The sequence below is a fragment of the Neovison vison genome, chromosome 13 (assembly GCF_020171115.1).
Source record: "Neovison vison isolate M4711 chromosome 13, ASM_NN_V1, whole genome shotgun sequence".
NCBI classification, from domain to species: domain Eukaryota; kingdom Metazoa; phylum Chordata; class Mammalia; order Carnivora; family Mustelidae; genus Neogale; species Neogale vison.
In genome coordinates, this window is record NC_058103.1 from 33,374,187 (window position 1) to 33,396,040 (window position 21,854).

General features: G+C 39.0%; 1 protein-coding gene across 5 annotated transcripts in view; it reads right to left on the reverse strand.

Moving 5' to 3' along the window:
* Positions 1-21,854, reverse strand: part of RAD51B (RAD51 paralog B) — a 684,164-nt gene that overhangs the window by 659,373 nt on the left and 2,937 nt on the right. For all 5 annotated transcript variants that reach the window (XR_006381711.1, XM_044231189.1, XM_044231192.1 and 2 more), the window contains exons 2-4: positions 21,678-21,809; positions 20,005-20,118; positions 12,847-12,963 (exon numbers count right to left, since the gene is read on the reverse strand). Coding sequence is in view for 4 of the 5 variants with exons in the window: in XM_044231189.1 (XP_044087124.1) it covers positions 12,847-12,963; positions 20,005-20,118; positions 21,678-21,761 (315 nt within the window). In the remaining variant the exon portion in view is untranslated. The remainder of the gene's footprint in view (positions 1-12,846; positions 12,964-20,004; positions 20,119-21,677; positions 21,810-21,854) is intronic.

The following is a 21,854-nucleotide window of genomic DNA, read 5'->3' on the forward strand; positions in this document are numbered from 1 at the left end:
AAGCAAATATTAATAATTAGTTTAAAGGAGAAAGAGAATTATTCCTAAGCATAGAAAGTCTAGTTGTACTGAAGTAAAAATGAAGCCTAGTCATTCTAATCTTGAGAGAGACTGAATGGTTGAGATGAATGTGAAACCTGGACCTGACAGGACCTAAAACCAAGTTAACTCTCCTCTCACTTAAGATGGGGGCAACAGGATGGACCATCTGCCAAACCAATACTTCACGTGAGAAAATTTAAGGACTGTCTGGTTCTGATCTGAGAAAAGAGCTTTGGAAACTTCCTATCATTTTTTTAAACGATGCCCCTCACCCATCTTTTGTCTCCATTTGCTCTACAATCATGTAGAAACATGATTAGGCCTTCGATCCACAGAATTCATTTGAAAAATAACTAACTCTCAAAATCCTAAAACAAACAACAAACAAAATCTCAATCTCAGAAAGGCCAGGTACTACTTTGCCTCGTGAAAAAAACCTTGATCTTAAATTACATCAACATGTGGAAGATTTTATATCTTGGATTTTCTCCACTACTCCTTCTTACTTCATATTAACAACTGCTATCTTTCAAGTACATGGGAAAGGACAAAAAAGAAGGGAGGGGAACTGAGCAGAAAAACACAGGAGGACATGGAAATGACAAGTACCCCCAAGCTTCACAGTTAAAAAAAAAAAAAATCAACAGTATCAAGGGACATCATCATCCATTGAACAATCATATAACATGTGCTATATAAAAGATTCTATCAAATCTTTATGGAGAAAGACATTTATTTCTAAACCAGGAAGTGAGCAAAGAATTAGGAGCAATGATCCAATCAACCACACCTGCTAAGATCCTGTATTAGGACAGGGGCCTGACTATCTTGCCTTTCAAAACACTGGGCAGGATAAACAAACCAGCGGATTATGGTCAAGGAATGCGAATTGAAGTTTCTCCCTAGCAATCCTACTGCTGTTGTCACACATGGAGCACACCTACCCTGGCTGTATTCTGAAGGAGATGAGACCCATTTTGTTCAACCTACACACCCATGAGCAAGAAAAATAAATGTTTGCTGCTGTTGTAAGCAGTGTAAGCAGCCAAAATTGACTAATCAAAAATTCATGTCCTGTACTTCACTGTTTATGCACTCCTATCACATGCCTAGTCCTTGAAGGCACTTGAGTTTACGATCGTGCCTTATTAGCTCCAGTGATCTTGCAGGCCATAGGGAAAAAGAAAGAATAAGAACTGCATATTTAACTGTTCTGAGGAAAAATCAGGATGCCAAAATAGGACTCTGGCATCCTGCTTCTACCTTTTTGGGATAGTAGAATAGTCACTTCCAAAGCAAAACTGACCTGCTCAAGGACAACTGGTCTACTTAAATCATGAACAAAGCAAGGAAATGTGTCAGGAAATACAAATAGTAAAAACGTGCTACATCCTTTCTCAGTATTTAGAGCAAGGATCTGGGTATAATCGTCCCTCTCAAATGTTGTAAAGATTTGGCAGGCTTCATAGGTTTACACTTCCAGAGGTACCCTTGAACAAAGATATGCAGATCTTATATCCCTGTCTGTTGACATGAGTTTGGACTAGTTCTCTAGTCCAGTAACCTCAGGATTGCAGTATGAAAACACTTTTTTTGGCGATCCCTTTAAATACAACCTTAATTTTACCAAGTCATATTAGCATCTTTATTCTACATTCTTAGTAGGGGTGATCTTGACCCCAAGGATGAAACCTGCTTTTGGGGTAGAGGGGTTTAGATTTTATTCTTTTTCAACCTAAAACACAGATACACAGACAGTACATAAACAGGCATATAGTGTATCTGTGGCATTAAAATTCCATGGGGAAGGAAGCTTCATTAGAAAAAAAAAATGTCGGGGCACCTGCGTGGCTCAGTGGGTTAAAGCCTCTGCTTTCAGCTCAGGTCATGATCCCAGGGTCCTGGGATGGAGCCCCACATCGGGCTTTCTGCTCAGCAGGGAGCCTGCTTCCCTCTCTCTATGCCTGCCTCTCTGCCTGCTTGTGATCTCTGTCAAATAAATAAAATCTTTTAAAAAAAAATGTCTAAAAAGCTCATAAGGGGAGAAAATGAAAACACAATTGAAAAACACTGATTTAATGTACATGATCCCCTATGAGAAGGCTACCATGTGGTTTGACCTCCACATTATATAAACTTTTAAACTTTAAATTTCAAACATATCTTTACTACCCATCGTTAGTAATAGCAGATGCCGAATTATCTGCTTAGATATTCCTCCAGTAAGGAATGTGATGTTCCCAGGGAATGGGACAAAGCCCCACAGTTCAGTTTCATCTGTGATTCCGCAGAGGCAGTTTCTCTTTGATTTCTCCTCTGCTGCTTCTGCTTTCAGCTCGAGGAGTGCTTCTCTACTTCCACTTTTGATCTTGGTGCTGTAACTGCACCTACACAGATTCAGCGACGTCCACATCAATCAAAACTGGGCATCAGGAAGGAGCAGCTATGAAAACACTAGCAGAATGTTTCCAGACTTACTCCCTCTGTCGTCTCCAGGCCTCATCGAAGTTTATCCTACCAGTTGCCTTACCTCTCTCACCAGATGTGACATCTACCTCGTATCTGGGACTCTAGGTTTGACCTTTTAACCAGAAACAAAGATCATGCAAGGCAATTAATTAGACACCTCCAGTGATACCATATTAGTTCTCTATCACTCTGTAACAAATTACCACAAACTTAACAGCCTAACACAACACCCGTTTCTTATCTCACACTTCTGTAGGTTCTCACGCTTCCGTAGGTTAGCAGTCAGTCTGGATGGGCTTGACAGGGCTCTCCACTCAGTCTCACTGGGCCAAGACCAAGATGCCAGCACGGCAAAACCCCCTGCTCTGCAGCTGCGGATCTGAGCTGTTTCCTCTCTGGCCATCCTCCGAGGGCTGCTCACCGCGAGAGGCCACCTACCTACATTCCTTCTCACGATCTTTCTGGTTTCTCCTTCTTTAGCTAGAGAAAGTTCAGCTTTCAAGGGCCCATGGAAGCAGATCAGTAGATCTCCCTGTCTTAAAGTCAACTGTGCCACAGAACATGCCGTAGTAACGGGAATGCTAGCTCATCACATCTGCAGGTTCCAGGCATTGTGGCACAGCATCTCTGGGAGGCCATTTCAGAATTCTGTCTACCACAAAGTCTCTGGGAACGGAGAAGTAATAAAGTTCTTTAAGACTTACACACACACACGCATGCATGCATACATATATCAATACACATATACAGTGATAGCCAGGCTCTAAAAAGGACCCAGTGATCTCACTCTGGTATTCATACCCTTCTGTACTCCCCTCCCACACTGTAACAGGTGTGTCTGTGTAATAGACTATGGCGGAAGTAATGCTATGTAACTTCCAAAGCCAGGCCATAGAAGACAATGCCATTTCTGCCTTGTTCTCTAAGATCACTTACTCTAGGTGAAGTCAACTGCCATGTCAGGAAGACAGGCAAGCAGTCCTGTGGAGAGGTCCAGGTGGCCAATAACTGAAACTTCCTGCCAGCAAGAGCCAGGACCAACTTCCCAGCCACATAAGTGAGCCATCTTGGAAGCATCTCCACCACCTCCAGTCAGGTTCTCAGATGACTGCAGCCTCACCAATACCTTGACTGTAATCTCATGAGAGACCTTAACCAGAAAACCAGCTAAGATGCTCCTGAATTCCTGCCTCACAGAAACTGTGAGGTAATAAATCTTTCTTGTTGTTTTTAGCCACTAAACTTCGGAATGATTTGTTAAACAGCAATATTTAACAGATCTATAAATATGCAGCTAAGATACACAGATATTAGAGATATTTAAGAAAAGAACTCCTAAAATGAAAGAATCACTGATGTTCGTTAATAAAAGATCAGTTAAGTAGAAAACTCATATTCCTTAGGGGTACTATTGTGATCATTTTTAATGGTATACAAATCAAAATAAATATAACATTAAAAATTACTAAAGTTTGGCTTATTTCAAGATCCAAGGAGAGAATATGAAAGACATAGCAATAACCAAAGCATTACCGTAAACAAGCGCTATGTAAGTGTTTAAATACAAACTCATTCTCTCAACTAATACTTATTAAGTAACTCCTACATATGCTAATCCTGTGAATCTAACTATAAGGACATAATCCCTGCCCACTTGGAATTTATTCTCCAGTGAGGAAGACATGCACTAAGCATACAAACGCTATAGTTGTAACAGTGACAAGTGCTATAGAAGAACCAAGTACATGGTTCAGTTCTCTAAAAACATAGGACAATTCTAAATGTGGTAAAGACACAATAAAATAGGCTCAAAATACATTAAGTAAAAAATAATAGAACTACAAGTAAATTTGTCAATTCAACAACATTTTAACCTTTCTAAATTACTATTAGGTCGGGCTGAGAAAAAAAAGTTGGTAAAGATAAAGAAGATTTGAACAACCCAAATAACAAGCTGAATTTAATGGTCGTATATGCAGAGCATTTAAATATTAGAGAATAATCATTCTTCTCAATTGCACCTAGAGTATTTTTATAAAAGTTGACCACATATTACACCTTAAAACAAGTTTCAGAAATTTTCAGAGAGTCAGTATCACATAAAGTTCTCTGACCAATGAATTTAGGTTAACAATCTAATTTTTAAAAGATAAATTTTTTAATTAAGTAATTTAGATTTTCAAAAATTCCAAATAACTCATGAATTGAAGACGCAATCATAATGGAAATTTTAAAATACCATTAAAACTAAATAAAAATGAAACTGCTATAATTTTCATTTTATATAAATAAATTTTATATAAAATAAATTTCATTTTATATGTTAAAAATGAAGCAATTGATATTCATAGCCTACAAGCGCAGAGTAAAAAAAAAAATGAATGAAAAACTGAAAATTAATAGATTAAATGTAACTTTTTGGGGGTAGAAATTATCTCACAAAACATGCTATTACATAGAAGGAGATAATAAAATATATCATTGAAGTAGAAGAAAAGATAGAGAGGACCAAAAAGAACAACAAAAAGCACAGTCCTTTGAAAAGACTATAATAGGGACACCTGAGTGGCTCAGTTGATTGTCTACCTGAGGCTCCGGTCATGATCCCAGGGTTCTGGGATGGAGTCCTGAATCCCACCTCACACTCCTTGCTCAGCAGGGAGCCTGCTTCTCCCTCTGCCTGCCCCTCACCCTGCTTTCTCTCTCTCTCTTTCCCTCTCTGACAAATAAATCATAAAATCTTTAAAAAAAAAAAAAAAAAGGGCAAAGAATAATAATATTAAACTCTCACCAGACTTTTTTTTTTAAGATTTTTATTTATTTATTTGACCGAGATCACAAGTAGGCAGAGAGACAGGCGGAGAGAGAGGAAGGGAAGCAGGCTACACGCTGAGCAGAGAGCCCGATACAGGGCTCGAGTCCAGGACCCTGGGATCATAACCTGAGCGGAAAGCAGAGGCTTTAACCCACTGAGCCACCCAGGCGCCCCAGACTTTTTAAAAAGGAAGAGAAAAAGAAAACTAGGTAATGTTAGGAATGAAAAGGGGAATAAGCTCACATATTAAACCAGATTTAAATTTTTCAATTTTTTAAAATCAGATTTAAAAATGAGAATTCAGTGAATAACTTTATGACAATAAATTTGAAAAATTAAAAACAATGGGCATATTCATAAAAACATCATTCACCAAAACTACTCAGTAAGAAATAGAAAACTGGAATAGTCCCATAAATCATTAAAGGAATTTATTTCATTTTTTAAAATCTTCCCACAAGGAAAACACCAAGATCAGACAATTTTTCAGAAAATTTTTATCAAATATTCAAGAAACAAATTATTCTAATTTATACAAACTATCATAAAATATTAAAAAAGAGACAGTATGCAATTAACTCAATTAGTTCACAATAGAGCACACAAAAATTAACAGATCATAAACAGGCACCTGGTGGCTCAGTGGTTAAGGCCTCTGCCTTCCGCTCCCATGGTGATCCCAGGGTTCTGGGATCCAGCCCCACGTCAGGCCCTCTGCTCAGCAGGGAGCCTGCTTCCCTTCCTCTCCCTCTGCCTGCCTCTCTGCCTACTTGTGATCTCTGTCTCTCTGTCAAATAAATAAATAATCTTTAAAAAAATAGATCATAAACAAAATGTAAAACCTAAAACTATGAAACTTTAGAAGAAAACATAGCAAAAATCACTGTGTCTTTGGCTGGACAAAGAATTTGTAGAGATGACCAAAAGCACCATCAATACAAGAAAAAAACTGACAGACTGGACTCCAAAAGCTGCCGTAAACAAACCAATGAACAGACAAGCCACAGATTGGAAGAAAACAATTGCAAATCCTGTATCTGATGAAGGACTTGTATCCAGAATATATAAAGAATGCTTACAACTCAGTAACAAGAAAACAACCAACTAAAAAATAGGCGAAAGATCTAGACACTTCACTTAAGAAAATACCTGGGTGGTTCAGTCAGTTAAGCGTCTGACTCTGGATATTGGCTCAGGTCATGAGGTCAGGGCTGTGGGATGGAGCTGCCTGGGGCTCCATACTCAGCAGGGAGTCGGCCTGAGGATTTTCTCTCCCTGTCCCTCTGCCCCTCCCCCTGCTCTCACACAGGCATTCTCTCTTTCTAAAATAAATAAATAAATCTTTTTTAAAAAGAGAGAAAATAGGGCGCCTGGGTGGCTCAGTGGGTTAAGCTGCCTTCGGCTCAGGTCATGATCTCAGGGTCCTGGGATCGAGTCCCGCATCGGGCTCTCTGCTCAGCAGGGAGCCTGCTTCCTCCTCTCTCTCTGCCTGCCTCTCTGCCTACTTGTGATCTGTCTCTGTCAAATAAATAAATAAAATCTTTAAAAAAAAAAAAAAAGAGAGAAAATACACAGATGGCCAGTAAGCACATGAATAGGTGTTCGATATCATTAGTCATTAGAGAAGTGTAATTAAAACTACAATGAAATTGGCAATTCCACAGCAAGCCTGGCTGTGAGCATGCGGATGGGGCTGCCTATCGTCCCCCAGTGGTGCAAGGGGGAGAAAAACAACAACAACAACAATGAAATACCACTCACACCCACTGGAATAGCTAAAATCAAAAGATAAACAATACTAAATGTTAGTGAGGATGCGGAGAAACAAGCCATCACACTTTGCCAGTGAGAATGTGAAATGGTACAGCCACTTTGGAAAGCAGTCTTGGGGTTTCTTAAAAAGTTCAGTGTAGGGGCGCCTGGGTGGCTCAGTGGGTTAAGCCACTGCCTTCAGCTCAGGCCATGATCTCAGGGTCCTGGGATCAAGTCTCGAATCAGGCTCTCTGCTCAGCAGGGAGCCGCTTCCCCCCCCCACCTCTCTCTCTTTCTGTCTGCCTCTCTGTCTACTTGTGATCTCTCTCTCTGTCTGTCAAATAAATAAATAAATAAATAAATCTTTAAAAAAAAAAAAAAAGTTCAGTGTATCCATTATCCACTCACTTCTACTAATCTCCCGAGAGAAACAAAAACCTATGTCCATACAAAGACCTATCCATGAATGTTCATAGCAGCATTATTCCTGCTGGATGAAAACTGGAAACAATCTAAGTGCCCATCAACTGAGGAATGGATAAACAAAATGTGCTGCAGCCATACAACAGGATACAAATCCACAATTAAAAGGAACAAACTACTACTACATGCTACAACATGGGTGAACCTCAAAAACATCGCACTACGTGAAAGAAACCAAACACAAAAGACTACATATTAGATGATCCCACTTATATGAAATGTTTAGAAAAGGCAAATATATAGATAGAAGCAGAAAAACAGATGAGTGGGTACCCAAGGCTGAGGATGCAGGCAAGGATTACCTATAAATATGCAGGAGGGAAATTTTTAAGGTGATGGAACTGTTCTCAACCTGGACTATGGTGATGACTTACTAGAAAATTACAGAATTATCCAATTAATAATCATTGAGGTTTTATAGTGGTTAAATTGTACCTTAATAAAACTGCTATTGAAATATCCAAATGATTTGTGAAAAAAATTTTCAAGCTCATTAGAAATCAGGAAAATGAAAACTGAGATCATAGATGCCAAAAATGGGCATAAGTTAAGAAATCTGATAATACCAAGGAATGAAGACATGGAGCAAGAAGAATTCCTGCACATCACTGGTAGAAATTCAAACAGGTACAACCGCTCTGGAAAACAATTTGCCCTGATTCTGCAAAGTTGCATTACGTACATATCCTATAACCAGGAAATCACTCCAAGGTAGATACCCTAGACAGGATCCAGATAGTAAATATTTTAGGCTCTACAGACCATGAGACTACATGAGACCACAACTAACTCAATTTTGCCTTCTATCATATAAACAGCAGACAAAACATAAACAAATCAGCACAGTTGTGTTATAATAAAACTTTGTTTACAAAAACAGACACCAAGCTAGATTTGATCATTGGGCAGAAATTTACCAATCCCTGTCCCAGCGAAATACCTGTACATGTGATGCAGGGACATGTACAATTTTCATAGGATTTGTTTATATTAGCAGCAAACTAGAAACAACCCAAATGTTCACTCACAGGAAAAAAGATAAATAAATTGTGGCATATTTTCAAAATGGAATATGATACAGCAGGAAAAGGGAATTATACCCCTGTCACCTGAAACAACATGGTTAAATCTTAGAAGACATTATTAAGTGAAAAAAAAATAATTCACAGAAGAGATATGATATGAATGAATCACAGAAATGATTTAATAAAGCTCAAAACAAAGCAAAACTAAATAAATGCTATAGCACCTATTTAGGTCATAGACAGTAAAAGAAAACTAAAGGAGAAAAAATTTTAGGAATGGTAAAAATTCAGGACAAAAATTACATCTCAGTGAAGGGTAAAAATAGGATCAGGGAGAAGCCCACAGTTAGTTTCAATGGTTCTGGTATTGTTCTGGTTCTTATTAAGTTATAGGGTCATAAGACTTCATAACTTACACATGCAGGCTGTATTTAATCATATATATATATATAAAATATACATTAAAATTTTGTAAATTTTAATAAAAGGTAAATAGAAATACTCCCTATAGTCAACTGAAAAAAAATCCCGAAACAACTGAAGAGGCTACCTGTACCTAAAGCAGGAAGTACAGAACTGGCCACTAAAAAGCAGTCAGAGCATCTGTGCTCCAAGTCCACCAAGCAGATCATGACAAAACACCAACATGGCTGGTAACTAACACTTGGATTCAGAAAGAATTGACAAATGCCAAGTGAAAAAGTATTGAAAAGTATTCTAAAACTTAAACATTTTTTTAAATTAGTTGTTAGTTAATCTTAAGTTCAGTTTTTGTTATTTAAGTAACTTGGTAACTGTGGAACACTGCCGTTACAAACTCACTTGAAGACGTTCCGCTAGAGTGCAAAAAGATTACATAGAGTAAGATTCTGGCACCATCTGGTGGCAGTACCCTGCAACAGCAGGGGGTTTTGTTTCTTTTAAAGATTTCGCTCACTCATTTATCAACTATCTAATAGGCATCCTCCAAGCATAACACACACATATTTTTAAACCTTTCTTAGAAGACAGGACATAAAATAAGGTATAGTATCTAAAACAGAATGCCCATTTTCAAGAAAAAAAAATCTACACTGGAATCCATGACTATGAGAAAGTCAGAGTTTGCTCTTGTTTGTTTAAAATATCTATGCCCCTAGAAGTCTCAGGCAAGAAGTTCTTCAGGAGGGGCGCCTGGGTGGCTCAGTGGGTTAAGCCGCTGCCTTCGGCTCAGGTCATGATCTCAGGGTCCTGGGATCCAGTCCCGCATCGGGCTCTCTGCTCGGCAGGGAGCCTGCTTCCCTCTCTCTCTCTCTCTGCCTGCCTCTCCATCTACTTGTGATTTCTCTCTGTCAAATAAATAAATAAAATCTTTTTTTTTTTTAAAGATTTTATTTATTTGACAGAGAGAGATTACAAGTAGACAGAGAGGCAGGCAGAGAGAGAGAGAGAGAGGGAAGCAGGCTCCCTGCCGAGCAGAGAGCCCGATGCGGGACTCGATCTCAGGACCCTGAGATCATGACCTGAGCCGAAGGCAGCGGCTTAACCCACTGAGCCACCCAGGCGCCCCTAAATAAATAAAATCTTTAAAAAAAAAAAAAAAAAAAAGAAGTTCTTCAGGAGTATCCTGGTAAGTGTGTGAGTTATCACACTGGACCAGTAAGCATGCCAATGCAGCATGCGGGAAAGAACTGTGGTAGTTTCTAAATATCTTCAATCTCACTATGGAAAACAATATAGAGGTTCCTCAAAACAATTAAAAATAGATCTACATACAACTCAGAAATTCCACTTCCGGATATATGCCCAAAGGAAGTAAAAACTATTTCATCAAGATACCTGCATTCCAATGATTATCATAGTAGTATTCTCAATAGCCAAGATATGTTAACAACCTAAATGTCCATCACAGGTGAATGGATTTAAAAATGCAGCATTTAAGCAAGGTCCACAAGAGCCAAATTATGGAAAGAACCTAGATGCCCATTAACAGATGAACAGATAAAAGAAGATACACAATGGAATAGATACACAATGGAATACTATGCAGCCATCAAAAATGAAATCTTGCCATTTGCAACAGTGCGGCTGGAACTAGAGGGTATTATGCTAAGCGAAATAAGTCAATCAGAGAAAGACAATTATTATATGATCTCACTGATATGAGGAATTTGAGAAACAAGACAGAGTATCATAGGTGAAGAGAGGGAAAAATGAAGATGAAACCAGAAAGGGATACAAACCATAAGATACTCTTAATCTCAGGAAACAAACTGAGGGTTGCTGGAGGGGAGGGGGTTGGAGGGATGGGGCGGCTAAGTGATGGAAACTGGGGAAGGGTATGTGCTATGGTGAGTGCTGTGAATTATGTAATACTGAGAATTCACAGACCTGTACCCCTGAAACAAATAACATTATTTGTAACATTAATAACATTAACATTATGTTAATCAAAATAATACTAATAAATGGGGCATATATACACAATGGAAAATTACTCAGCCATGAGGAAGATAACCTCCCATGAGCAACAACATGAACAGACCCTAAGCACATTACACTATGCAACATAAGTCAGAGAAAGAAACGTACAATACAGTATCAGTTACATGTGGAATCTAAAAAGTTAAATCTGTAAAATTAAAAAGGCGGTTAAAAAGGTGTGGGGTGGGGGGCACCTGGGTGGCTCAGTGGGTTAAGCCGCTGCCTTCGGCTCAGGTCATGATCTCAGAGTCCTGGGATCGAGTCCCGCATCGGGCTCTCTGCTTAGCAGGGAGCCTGCTTCCTCCTCTCTCTCTGCCTGCCTCTCTGCCTGCTTGTGATCTCTGTCTGTCAAATAAATTAAAAAAAAAAAATCTAAAAAAAAAAAAAAAAAGGTGTGGGGTGGGGAGATAAGAGTGATGGTGTTTGGGGCACCCAGGTGGCTCAGGTGGTTAAGCAACTGACTCTTGATCTCAGCTCAGGTCACGATCTCAGGGTCTTGGAGACTGAGCCATGCATCAGGGTCCACCCTCAGCACGGTCTCTACTTGAGATTCTTTCCCTCTGCCCCTCATCCCCCTCCCAGCTCACCTGTGCCCTCTCTCTTGTTCTAAAATAAATAATTTTTTTTAAAAAAAGTGATGGTGTTTAATAGTACAAATTTGTAATGAAAAGTAAATAAGCCATAGAGCTCTAATGCAGTTTAATGAATATAGACAGTAATATTGTACTATAATTATGTGGTAAATATTGCTACATCAGCAATCATATTACAATACACAAATGTATTAAAGTAACATCTGTTGAGTGTCCAACTCTTGATTTTTGGCTCAGGCATGATCTCAGGGCTGTGAGATCAAGCCCCACATGGATCCTGCTTGAGATTCTCTCTCCTCTTCTCCCTCTGCCCCTCCCCCCTTCCCCTCTCTCAAAAAAAAGAAAGGAATGTCCTTGAATTCTTGATACTTCTTTCAAAAAGTTAAGCCGATTTTCTCTTTCCTTGAATGTGAGCTGTACTTAATGACATGCTTTTTAAGAAGACAATGTGGCAGAAGTTAATGGTGTGTAACTTCCACAACTAAATCATCAAAGGCTTTGCCACTTCCATCTTGCCTTCTTTTGGATTACTCACCCAGGGGAAAGTCTACCACCATGTCCTGAGGAACTCAAGCAGCCTGTGGAGAGCCTACTCAGAGAGGAATTGTGACCGCCTACCAAGAACCAGCATCAACTTCCCAGTTACATGAGTGAGCCCTCTTGGAAATATCCTCCAGCCCCACACGCCTTCAAGACACTGAATTCTTCACGGACATCTCTGAGCTAAGCCACTCCCAAAGAAACAGAAATAGTAAGTATCAATGGTTGTTTTAAATCACTTCATTTTGAAGTAATTTGTTGTGCAACAACGCATAACTAACACAGCCTATCACATCCTAGAACCAAATTTTATCTACAACAGAAACTAAAAATAGCTCACTTCAGTTTAATACCATGATTTGCCCACATGTTAATAAAATTTCAAATTTTCCTTCCTCATACACTAAGTACTGTTCCTTTTTTAATTCCCCCAAATCACTTCATGCTATTCCATAATATTCATCAGTTTCTAAGTTAATTTTAAGAAACAGCAACCAAAGCAGACTTCATGGTCAGGAAGGACTGTTCTGAATATCTTTATTTTTTGAAAAGCAACTATACTTGGTCCTGAGTGGAGAACCATGCCCTTGAGGTATGAAATAATCTATGTTTTTCAACTCAACTTTTTCACGCTAGTGGGAGATTTGGAAAGTTTCTCCTTTACCTCTGTGAGGGATCCACAAGCCACACCACCATGCAGGGCTTCATCCAATGCAGAAAGGGTTGTGGCTAAGAACGCTGGGGAGAGAGAAGCAGACGTCTGCATCTTCATCCCATAAGCCTGAACAAGAAAAAGAAGATGTTCTTTTCAATCTCCATATCTATTAAAAATCAGAAACCCACTCCAAACCTGTTTCTAGCAGCTGGAATCCCAATCCATCTCTCTTTTCCTCAAACATTTATTTGTTAAATGAATATTTAGTCCATGCCAGAGACTATGACAGGAGACAGAGGCCCTGCCCTCACAGTACCTATGGTCACCCAGCAGTTGAAATTAGGACTGGAAACCAGGCAATTACAATACAGTTATCAGAGACACCATGACAGGGAAAGTGGACTCACAAAGACAGTATATACCTCATCTGTGAATTCTGTGATCCAGGAAGAGTTCAGGAGGAGCTGGATGTCTGAGCTATAATGTGAAATGGCTGTTAAGCAAAGGAAATACACATATTCCTGCCAAAGAGACAGAACACATAAAGAAAGGGAGAAAATGGAAACTAATTAAAAACTACAAAAAATAAAAAATTAGAATGGTTGAAAGATGGAGTGTGGTCACAGTGGGGCCAATGATGGGGCTGGAGAAATAAGCAGGGGCCAAATCACGAAAGAGCCTTGTTGAAGTCTGAGGTCAATGTGCAGAGCAAGAAGGAATAGCATGCTCAAATTATCTTTTCAAACCAAGGTTGGTCTGTGAAGAATAGCTTGAAGGTAGGTATGGTAGCCTGAGAAATGGACCCCCAAGAAATGTCTGCATCAAATCCTTGGAACCTGTGAATGTTACCTTCTTCTGAAAAGGGGCCTTTAAAATGTGATTAATGTGATTACATACCTAGCAATGTTTAAGAACGCTTACCTCTATAATTTCTAACATTAAAAATTACTATTTTATTAAATTGCCCAAATAAACTGAGATCAAGCCATAGAATAGTAATTATTCCTTCCTTCCTTCCTTCCTTCCTTCATTTTCAACAAATACTGAGTACTTAATGCATGCCATATACTATGATGAACTCTGGGAACAGAAACAGAGACAGTTTCTAACCACTTCCAGTTTACAACTTAATAAATCTTTATATCAAATCCAAGGCCCTTCTGCTTCTGTGAAGAAGTAGGAAAACTAGCATATTCAGCCACAAATGTCCCCACTTCTGTCCAATCTCACCTATTAAATTCTTAGATCATTTAAACCATGGATTATCACATTTTTTTAAGGCTATACTCAGGTACATAAAAGAAAAGAAAAACTACAGAAAAAGTCATCTGGTATGCAACTGATTTAGAAATGCCTGAATATTGTCTACAATATATCATCAGGCTGTTGCCTGGTAGATAGGCTTGGAGACATTTTATCAAACATATAAAGGCTGCCCAATCTGTCAACATTAAAGTACTTCCTTGCCACTATAAGAGCACTAATCACTAGAATAATAGAATTAGTGACACATATAAAAAAGACTAAAATGAAGGAACAGGATAAGATATGATAGTATGTATACAATATCAGAAATGATGGTATGTATATAAATGAAACAAAAAGGAATATTTTGGCATGCCACTCCACCAGTTTTTCTTCTATGGTGGTAGCTGCTGCTTCTCAGACGCATCATTATTTAATCTGATTTTAAAGTGTTGGCTTCACTCAGGACTTGGTCTTGAATATGCTTATCTCATTGTCTTATTTACACTGATGACTCCCAAACGCATACTGCTACAACAGTATGTATGCGTTGTATAGCAGATCCATGTATTGAACTGCCTGCTTCGTATCTCCACTCAATGTTTCATAAGCCCCTTACATTCAGCAAGTACTAAATTAAATGCATGATCTGCCTCCATCAAGTCTGATCCTTTTTCCAGCATTCCTTATCCCAGGAAGTGGTACTACCCAGTTTCCCAAAGCAAAAAATCAAGGACTCATCTGTCACTTTCCTGTATTTCACCACTACCCACTGGCAAACAATCACCAATGCTACTCATTCTGCCTCCTAAATATCTCTCATAACAACTCACATAATGCCATCTGCACTGACACCACACGAAAAACGCTTGTCACAACCACTTTCTGTCTGGAATATAGGAGTAGATACCTAAGTGGTCTTCACCAATATTTTCCTGCTCCTTTCCAATCACTTATCTGTGTTCAAGACTGAGTTGTGGGGGGTTTTTTCTCATTAAATTTTTGTTTTAATGGGTCTAAAATTCTCTAACAGATTTTTGGTCACATTTTCATTAAAAAGTACTGATTTTTTAAAATTAATAACTTAAAACAGCCTCACACAAAAAAAACACATATGGTCCACAAAACATTCTCCTTCCCTTCTGAAGGTTTTATGATGCACTGTTATCAATAACTAGTCTTTTACTATTAATTGGCCAACTGACACAAACAGTTTCGAGACCATTCTTCCACCACTGATTAAGACTGGACTGGCAAGTACTGGGGATAATACTCATTTAGCCTTCTGAGCTTTCTGGGCAGACTTGGTGACCTTGTCAGCTCCAGCTGCCTTCTTGTCCACTGCCCTGATGACACCCATAGCAACCATGTCTTACGTCACCAATAGTAAAATGGTCCAGAGGAGGATGACGAAGTTCTTAACACGCACAGGCTTGCCAGGAACCATATCAACGATGGCAGCATCGCCAGATTTCAAGAACTTGGAACCATCTTCCAGCTTTTTTCCATAATGAGCAAAGGTGACCACCATGCAAGGTTTAAGAACACCAGTCTCCACTCGGCCCACAAGGACAGTACCAATATCACCAATTTTATAGATATCCTGGAGAGGCAAACACAAGGGCTTGTGGTTCCAGAAATGCAATCCAGAGCTTCAGGCAATGTGGTTCCACTGGCATTCCCATCTTTTTTTTTTTTTAGTTCAATTTCTTTTTTTTTTTTTAATTTTTTATTTTTTTATAAACATATACTGTATTTTTATCCCCAGGGGTACAGGTCTGTGAATCGCCAGGTTTACACACTTCACAGCACTCACCATAGCACATACCCTCCCCAATGTCCATAACCCCATCCCCCTCTCCCAACACCCCCTCCCCCCAGTGACCCTCAGTTTGTTTTGTGAGATTAAGAGTCACTTATGGTTTGTCTCCCTCCTGGTCCCATCTGTTTCATTTATTCTTCTCCTACCCCCCAACCCCCCATGTTGCATCTCAAATTCCTCATATCAGGGAGATCATATGATAGTTGTCTTTCTCCGACTGACTTATTTCACTAAGCATGATACCCTCTAGTTCCATCCACGTCGTCGCAAATGGCAAGATTTCATTTCTTTTGATGGCTGCAATATATATATATATATATATATATATATATCACATCTTCTTTATCCATTCATCTGTTGATGAACATCTAGGTTCTTTCCATAGTTTGGCTATTGCAGACATTGCTGCTATAAACATTCGGGTGCACATGCCCCTTCGGATCATTATGTTTGTATCTTTAGGGTAAATACCCAGTAATGCAATTGCTGGGTCATAGGGTAGTTCTATTTTCAACTTTTTGAGGAACCTCCATGCTGTTTTCCAGAGTGATTGCACCAACCGTGCATTCCCACCAAAAGTGTAGGAAGGTTCCCCTTTCTCTGCATCCTTGCCAGTATCTGTCATTTCCTGACTTGTTAATTTTAGCCATTCTGACTGGTATGAGGTGGTTATCTCATTGTGGTTTTGATTTGTATTTCCCTGATGCCGAGTGATGTGGAGCACTTTTTCATGTGTCTGTTGGCCATCTGGATGTCTTCTTTGCAGAAATGTCTGTTCATGTCCTCTGCCCATTTCTTGATTGGATTACTTTTCTTTGGATGTTGAGTTTGCTAAGTTCTTTATAGATTTTGGACACTAGCCCTTTATCTGATATGTCATTTGCAAATATCTTCTCCCATTCTGTCAGTTATCTTTTGATTTTGTTAACTGTTTCCTTTGCTGTGCAAAAGCTTTTGATCTTGATGAAATCCCAATAGTTCATTTTTGCCCTTGCTTCCCTTGCCTTTGGTGATGTTCCTAGGAAGATGTTGCTGCGGCTGAGGTCGAAGAGGTTGCTGCCTGTGTTCTCCTCAAGGATTTTGATGGATTCTTTTCTCACATTGAGGTTCTTCATCCATTTTGAATCTATTTTCGTGTGTGGTGTAAGGAAATGGTCCAAGTTCATTTTTCTGCATGGCATTCCCATCTTTAGGGTGAACTTCCGTCCTTTGAACCGAGGCATGTCGTCACTTGGCTCCAGCAAGTTGTTACCATTCCAACAAGAAATTGCCACAAATGCTACTATGTCGGGGTTGGAGCCAATTTTCTTAATGTAGATGCTGACTTCCCCAACGATTTCCTCATATCTCTTCTGGCTGTAGGGTGGCTTACTGGAATCCATTTTGTTAACCAACAATTAGTTGTTTTACACAGAAGGGCTTGCTCACGGATCTGCCCATTCTTGGAAACACCTGCTTCAAATTCACCAACAACCGGGCAGCTGGGTGGCTCAGTTGGTTGATCAACTGTCTTCAACTCAGATCATGATTCTGGAGTCCTGGGATCGAGTACTGCATCGGGCTCCCCGCTCAGCGGGGGATCTGCTTCTCCCTCTGACCTTCCCCCTCTCACACTCACTCTCTCTCATTCTCTCTCTCTCAACTAAATAAATAAAATCTTATAAAAAAAATTTACCAACAGCAGCAGCAACAATCAGGACAGCACAGTCAGCCTGAGATGTGCAGGAATCTTGTTTTTTTATAAAGTCTCTGTGTAAGACTGAGCTTTTAAAAACACAGATCCTACCCTTTTAGGACTTTTTATTGCTCTCAGAATAAAGTTCAAAATCCTTTACATGTCTGCAGGCCCCATGATCTGACTGCTGCTTGCTTCTCTGACTTCATCTCTGAGGTCACTCTGCTCCTCGCCGCTTTGTTCATCACATCAGCCTGATGTTACTGCCAGGAAATTCCATCCTCCCTCTCTCACAGGGCCTTTACACATTCTGGTCCCCCGGCCTACAGACTCCTCCGTGCTCACCTTCTTCCTGACTTTGCCTATCTCTCCCCTATCCATCATCCTTCAGGTTTTAGCTAAAGTGTCACTTCCTAGTGGGAGCCCTTCCTAACCCTGGAACTAAGTAACGAACCCTGTTAATAAGTTTCAGAGTTTTTTATACTTTTCCTTGGTAGGACTTATCATTACTACAAATAACTGTTTATGTACTTATATGTGTAATGTCTGACTTCTCCCACTGTAAGCTGCATGAGGGCAGAATGTTACCACGTTCACTACAAGATCCCCAGGACCTAACAAGAGTACCTGCTACATGGCTGGCCCTCAATAAATATCAGTTAAAGGAATATATCAATGAACAAAAATATATTCCCTGGAAAAATGTACTGAAGCTAAGCCAGTGTTTACAGCAAGACTCAAATCTAGAGAATGCTACAGAAGTGAACATACAACAAAGGAGAAAGACGGTTTCTAGAGCAGGCATCTGGAATGGTACTGATACCTTGGCTGAAATGGTAGCAGAAGTGGAGACGAAAGGTGAATTTCCTGCCTGTGCTCTCTTTAATTCTCTAACTAGAAATATGCCATATATGTTGACCAAACAGAATGACACATGCCAAACTAAAACACTTTCTTGGTGCTTTACGAGCTTCAAAATAGTAACAAGTTAATTGAACCTAGTCACAGCATCATCACTTACTATTTTAGCTCTCCTCCTTCTCCCATAAAACGAAGTAAGCTGTTCAAGGCTTGGAGGTCAATGACAAAGCTAAGACAGTGCCAATACCTATCTCCAATTCTAATTCTTCTGACTACTCTGCCTATGAGGTATTTTCTTAGGTCACAAGCTAAATCCGAACAAAAGAAAATATTTCATCTATTCATTAATTTCACAAATTTCAAATGACACTAACATCCCTTCCTTTGTAATTCATAGAATTGAACTCCACTTCTTTGCTCAGTGGTTAACAAATTTCAATATAAGATGTAAGGTAAGTAATCTATAATTCACCTAAATAAATACATTTATAAAGTACTAAACAGACTTCCAGGCACTCTTATTCTGGGAAAACAAGATCTTTTCTACCATGCACTAAATCTACATATTGAAAAGCTAAGGTTATGAGACAGAAAGTATATAATAATTGTACCACTTGACAAGGACTTGTTATAAAAGACTTTAACTCTTCTCAAGGGTGAGCGAAGTTTTTGGGTGTCTAGGTGGCTCAGTTGGTTAAGCAGCTGCCTTCAAGTCAGGTCATGATCTCAGAGTCCTGGGATCGAGCCCCACTCAGGCTCTGTATTCCACAATGAGTCTGCTTCTGCCTCTCCCTCTGTCCTTCTCCCCAGCTCATGCTTGCTCTCCCTCTCTCTCTGTCTCTTCTCTCTCTCTCTCTCTCAAATAAATAAAATCTTTAAAGAAAAACAAAAAAGAGTGAGCAAAGTTTTTAAGTATTATCTAATCAATAAGCAAGTAGAAACCCCATTTGTGTACTTTATGATGTAGAGTGATGATTATAAAAGTTAGTATTACAGAGACAGAAACATTCTAAAATTAGGAGCATATTATAGTTTAACCATGAGGTCCACAAATTCTACCCAAACAAAAGACAGATATCCTTTTGAAATATCACTATTAGCTACAGAGGGAAAAAAACTTCCTGTTGCTTCCTCATTCCCATAATTAGGAACTGTCTCCCAAGAGTTTATAAACTACATAAATTTTTCACATATTCTCATTAAAGGACTAACTTAATGGTGTGAGTCAATATTTTTGAGGTGTTCATCTCTATTTTTACATTTGCCTGGTCCCAAATAGAATTGTATTTTTTTTTAAGATCTATTTATTTGAGAGAGGCAGATGGAGTGAGAGGCTCAAGCAGACTCCACACTGAGAGTGGAGCCCAACACAGTGGATCAATCTCATGACCCTGAGCTCATGACCTGAGCCAAAACCAAGAGTTGGTTGTTTAACCAACTGTGCCCCCCAGGCAGTCCCCAAAAAAGATTTCCAATGAGATTAAGAATCGTCTCAAAAATCATAACCAAATCATAAAAAAATACATACATATATATATATACATATATATATATATATATATACCGTTTGCATCTGTGGGGCACAGGCCCTGCTGACCATACACAGAAGTTCATGGACACCTCTATAACTAAGGCCGGTCATCTTCATAAGCTCCAGTGGGGAAAGACATAAAAAGTCCTAAAGAGACATAAAATGACTATTAAAACATATATGTGCAACAAAGATACTGGAATTAAAAAGAAACTTTTAATGGACACTATCCATGTACAGATAAAGCATAATTTGTTGTAGATCACAGGTTTATATGTTTCTTATAGTATTGCCCCCTATATACCTTAACTGAAAGATATGATGCCATAAACTTACCTTCTAATCCTCCAATTTAGTTAGCATATATCAGAGGACACATCAAGTGACATCACATAGCAGCAGCCTCCAACCCAGGTATATATGAACACTGCCCTGTGCTGGAGTTTGGGCACAGACACCAGAAAGTGCAGGTTGAAACAGATTTCTTACTAAGCTATGAGATCCTTCAGAGGAAGTATTTAATCACTGAGACAATAAAACTGACTATGGAATGAAATGTTAAGTCTCATACTTTTAAGAGTGTTTTCAAGTATGAACATGAGGATTATTAAATATATAAGAGGAACCAAAAACACCATTAACACACAAAGCAATTTTTTTTAAATTGTAGCATACTCTGAAAATCTGTCTTATTAAGAATTAAATCTTAACATAAAACCTTATCTAACCCAAGAGGGATCTGCTTCACTACTGTGCTTAAAAATGCAACATCTGGGGTACCTGAGTGGCTCAGTGGGTTAAGTCTTTGCTTTCAGCTCCAGTCACGATCTCGGGGTCCTGGGATCAAGGCCTGCATCGGGCTCTCTGCTCAGCGGGGAGCCTGCTTCCCCCTCTCTCTCTTTCTGCCTACTTGTGATCTCTCTCTCTGTTAAATAATAAATAAAATCTTTAAAAAAAATGCAACATCTGCTCTATCCATTTCTCTCTTTCAGTGATAGGAAAATTATCCTCTTGCTTGCAAGAGACATTATCCATTTTTAATACCTTCTCCTCATCTAAGTCCTATTTATTATGTCACTGCAAAGTTTCTCTCAAGTGGATGAAACTTCTCTAGAATCCCAAATAAATGGCATGAGTATACTTAACAGTATGCTATAAGCGTTCTCCCCTGATCCAAAATGAAAACATAGTGGAATCTGGATAAATGAAATCACATTTGAAAATACAATGTTAGTGGCCTTTTACTTTATATTATTATTTTCTTAAGATTTTATTTATTTATTTGACAGAGAGAGACACAGCATGATGTAGAGTGATGATTATAAAAGTTAGTATTACAGAGACAGGAACATTCTAAAATTAGAAGCATATTATAATTTAACCATGAGAGGGAACACAAGCAAGGGGAGTGTGAGAGGGAGAAGTAGACTCCCCGCGGAGCAGGGAGCCCAATGTGGGCCTCAATCCCAGGACCCTGGGATCATGACCCGAGTCGAAGGCAGATGCCCAACATCTGAGCTATCCAGGCATCCCGTAGCCTGTTATTTTAAATTAGCCTCTGGAGAAGCACTGTCATTTATCTTTTTTTTTTTTTTTTTTAGAAAGTTAGATTTTCATATTTCAGGCTTATTTTGGAGTTATTAACATATATCTATAATTAATTTGTACTTAAAGTTTCTCCAAGAGAAAAAGTACATAAATTTTACCTGACAGGTAACAATCTGATATCTGTTCAGACGGTCACACAGCTCTTGTGGTAATCCCACTCGTCTGAGTTTCTTGCTACCCATGCCTAAGGACCTGATGCAGATGCAGCAGGAAAAGGACCCTGAAAAGAACTGGAAAAGGGCATAATCAATATTAGATAGTCTATCCAAAACACA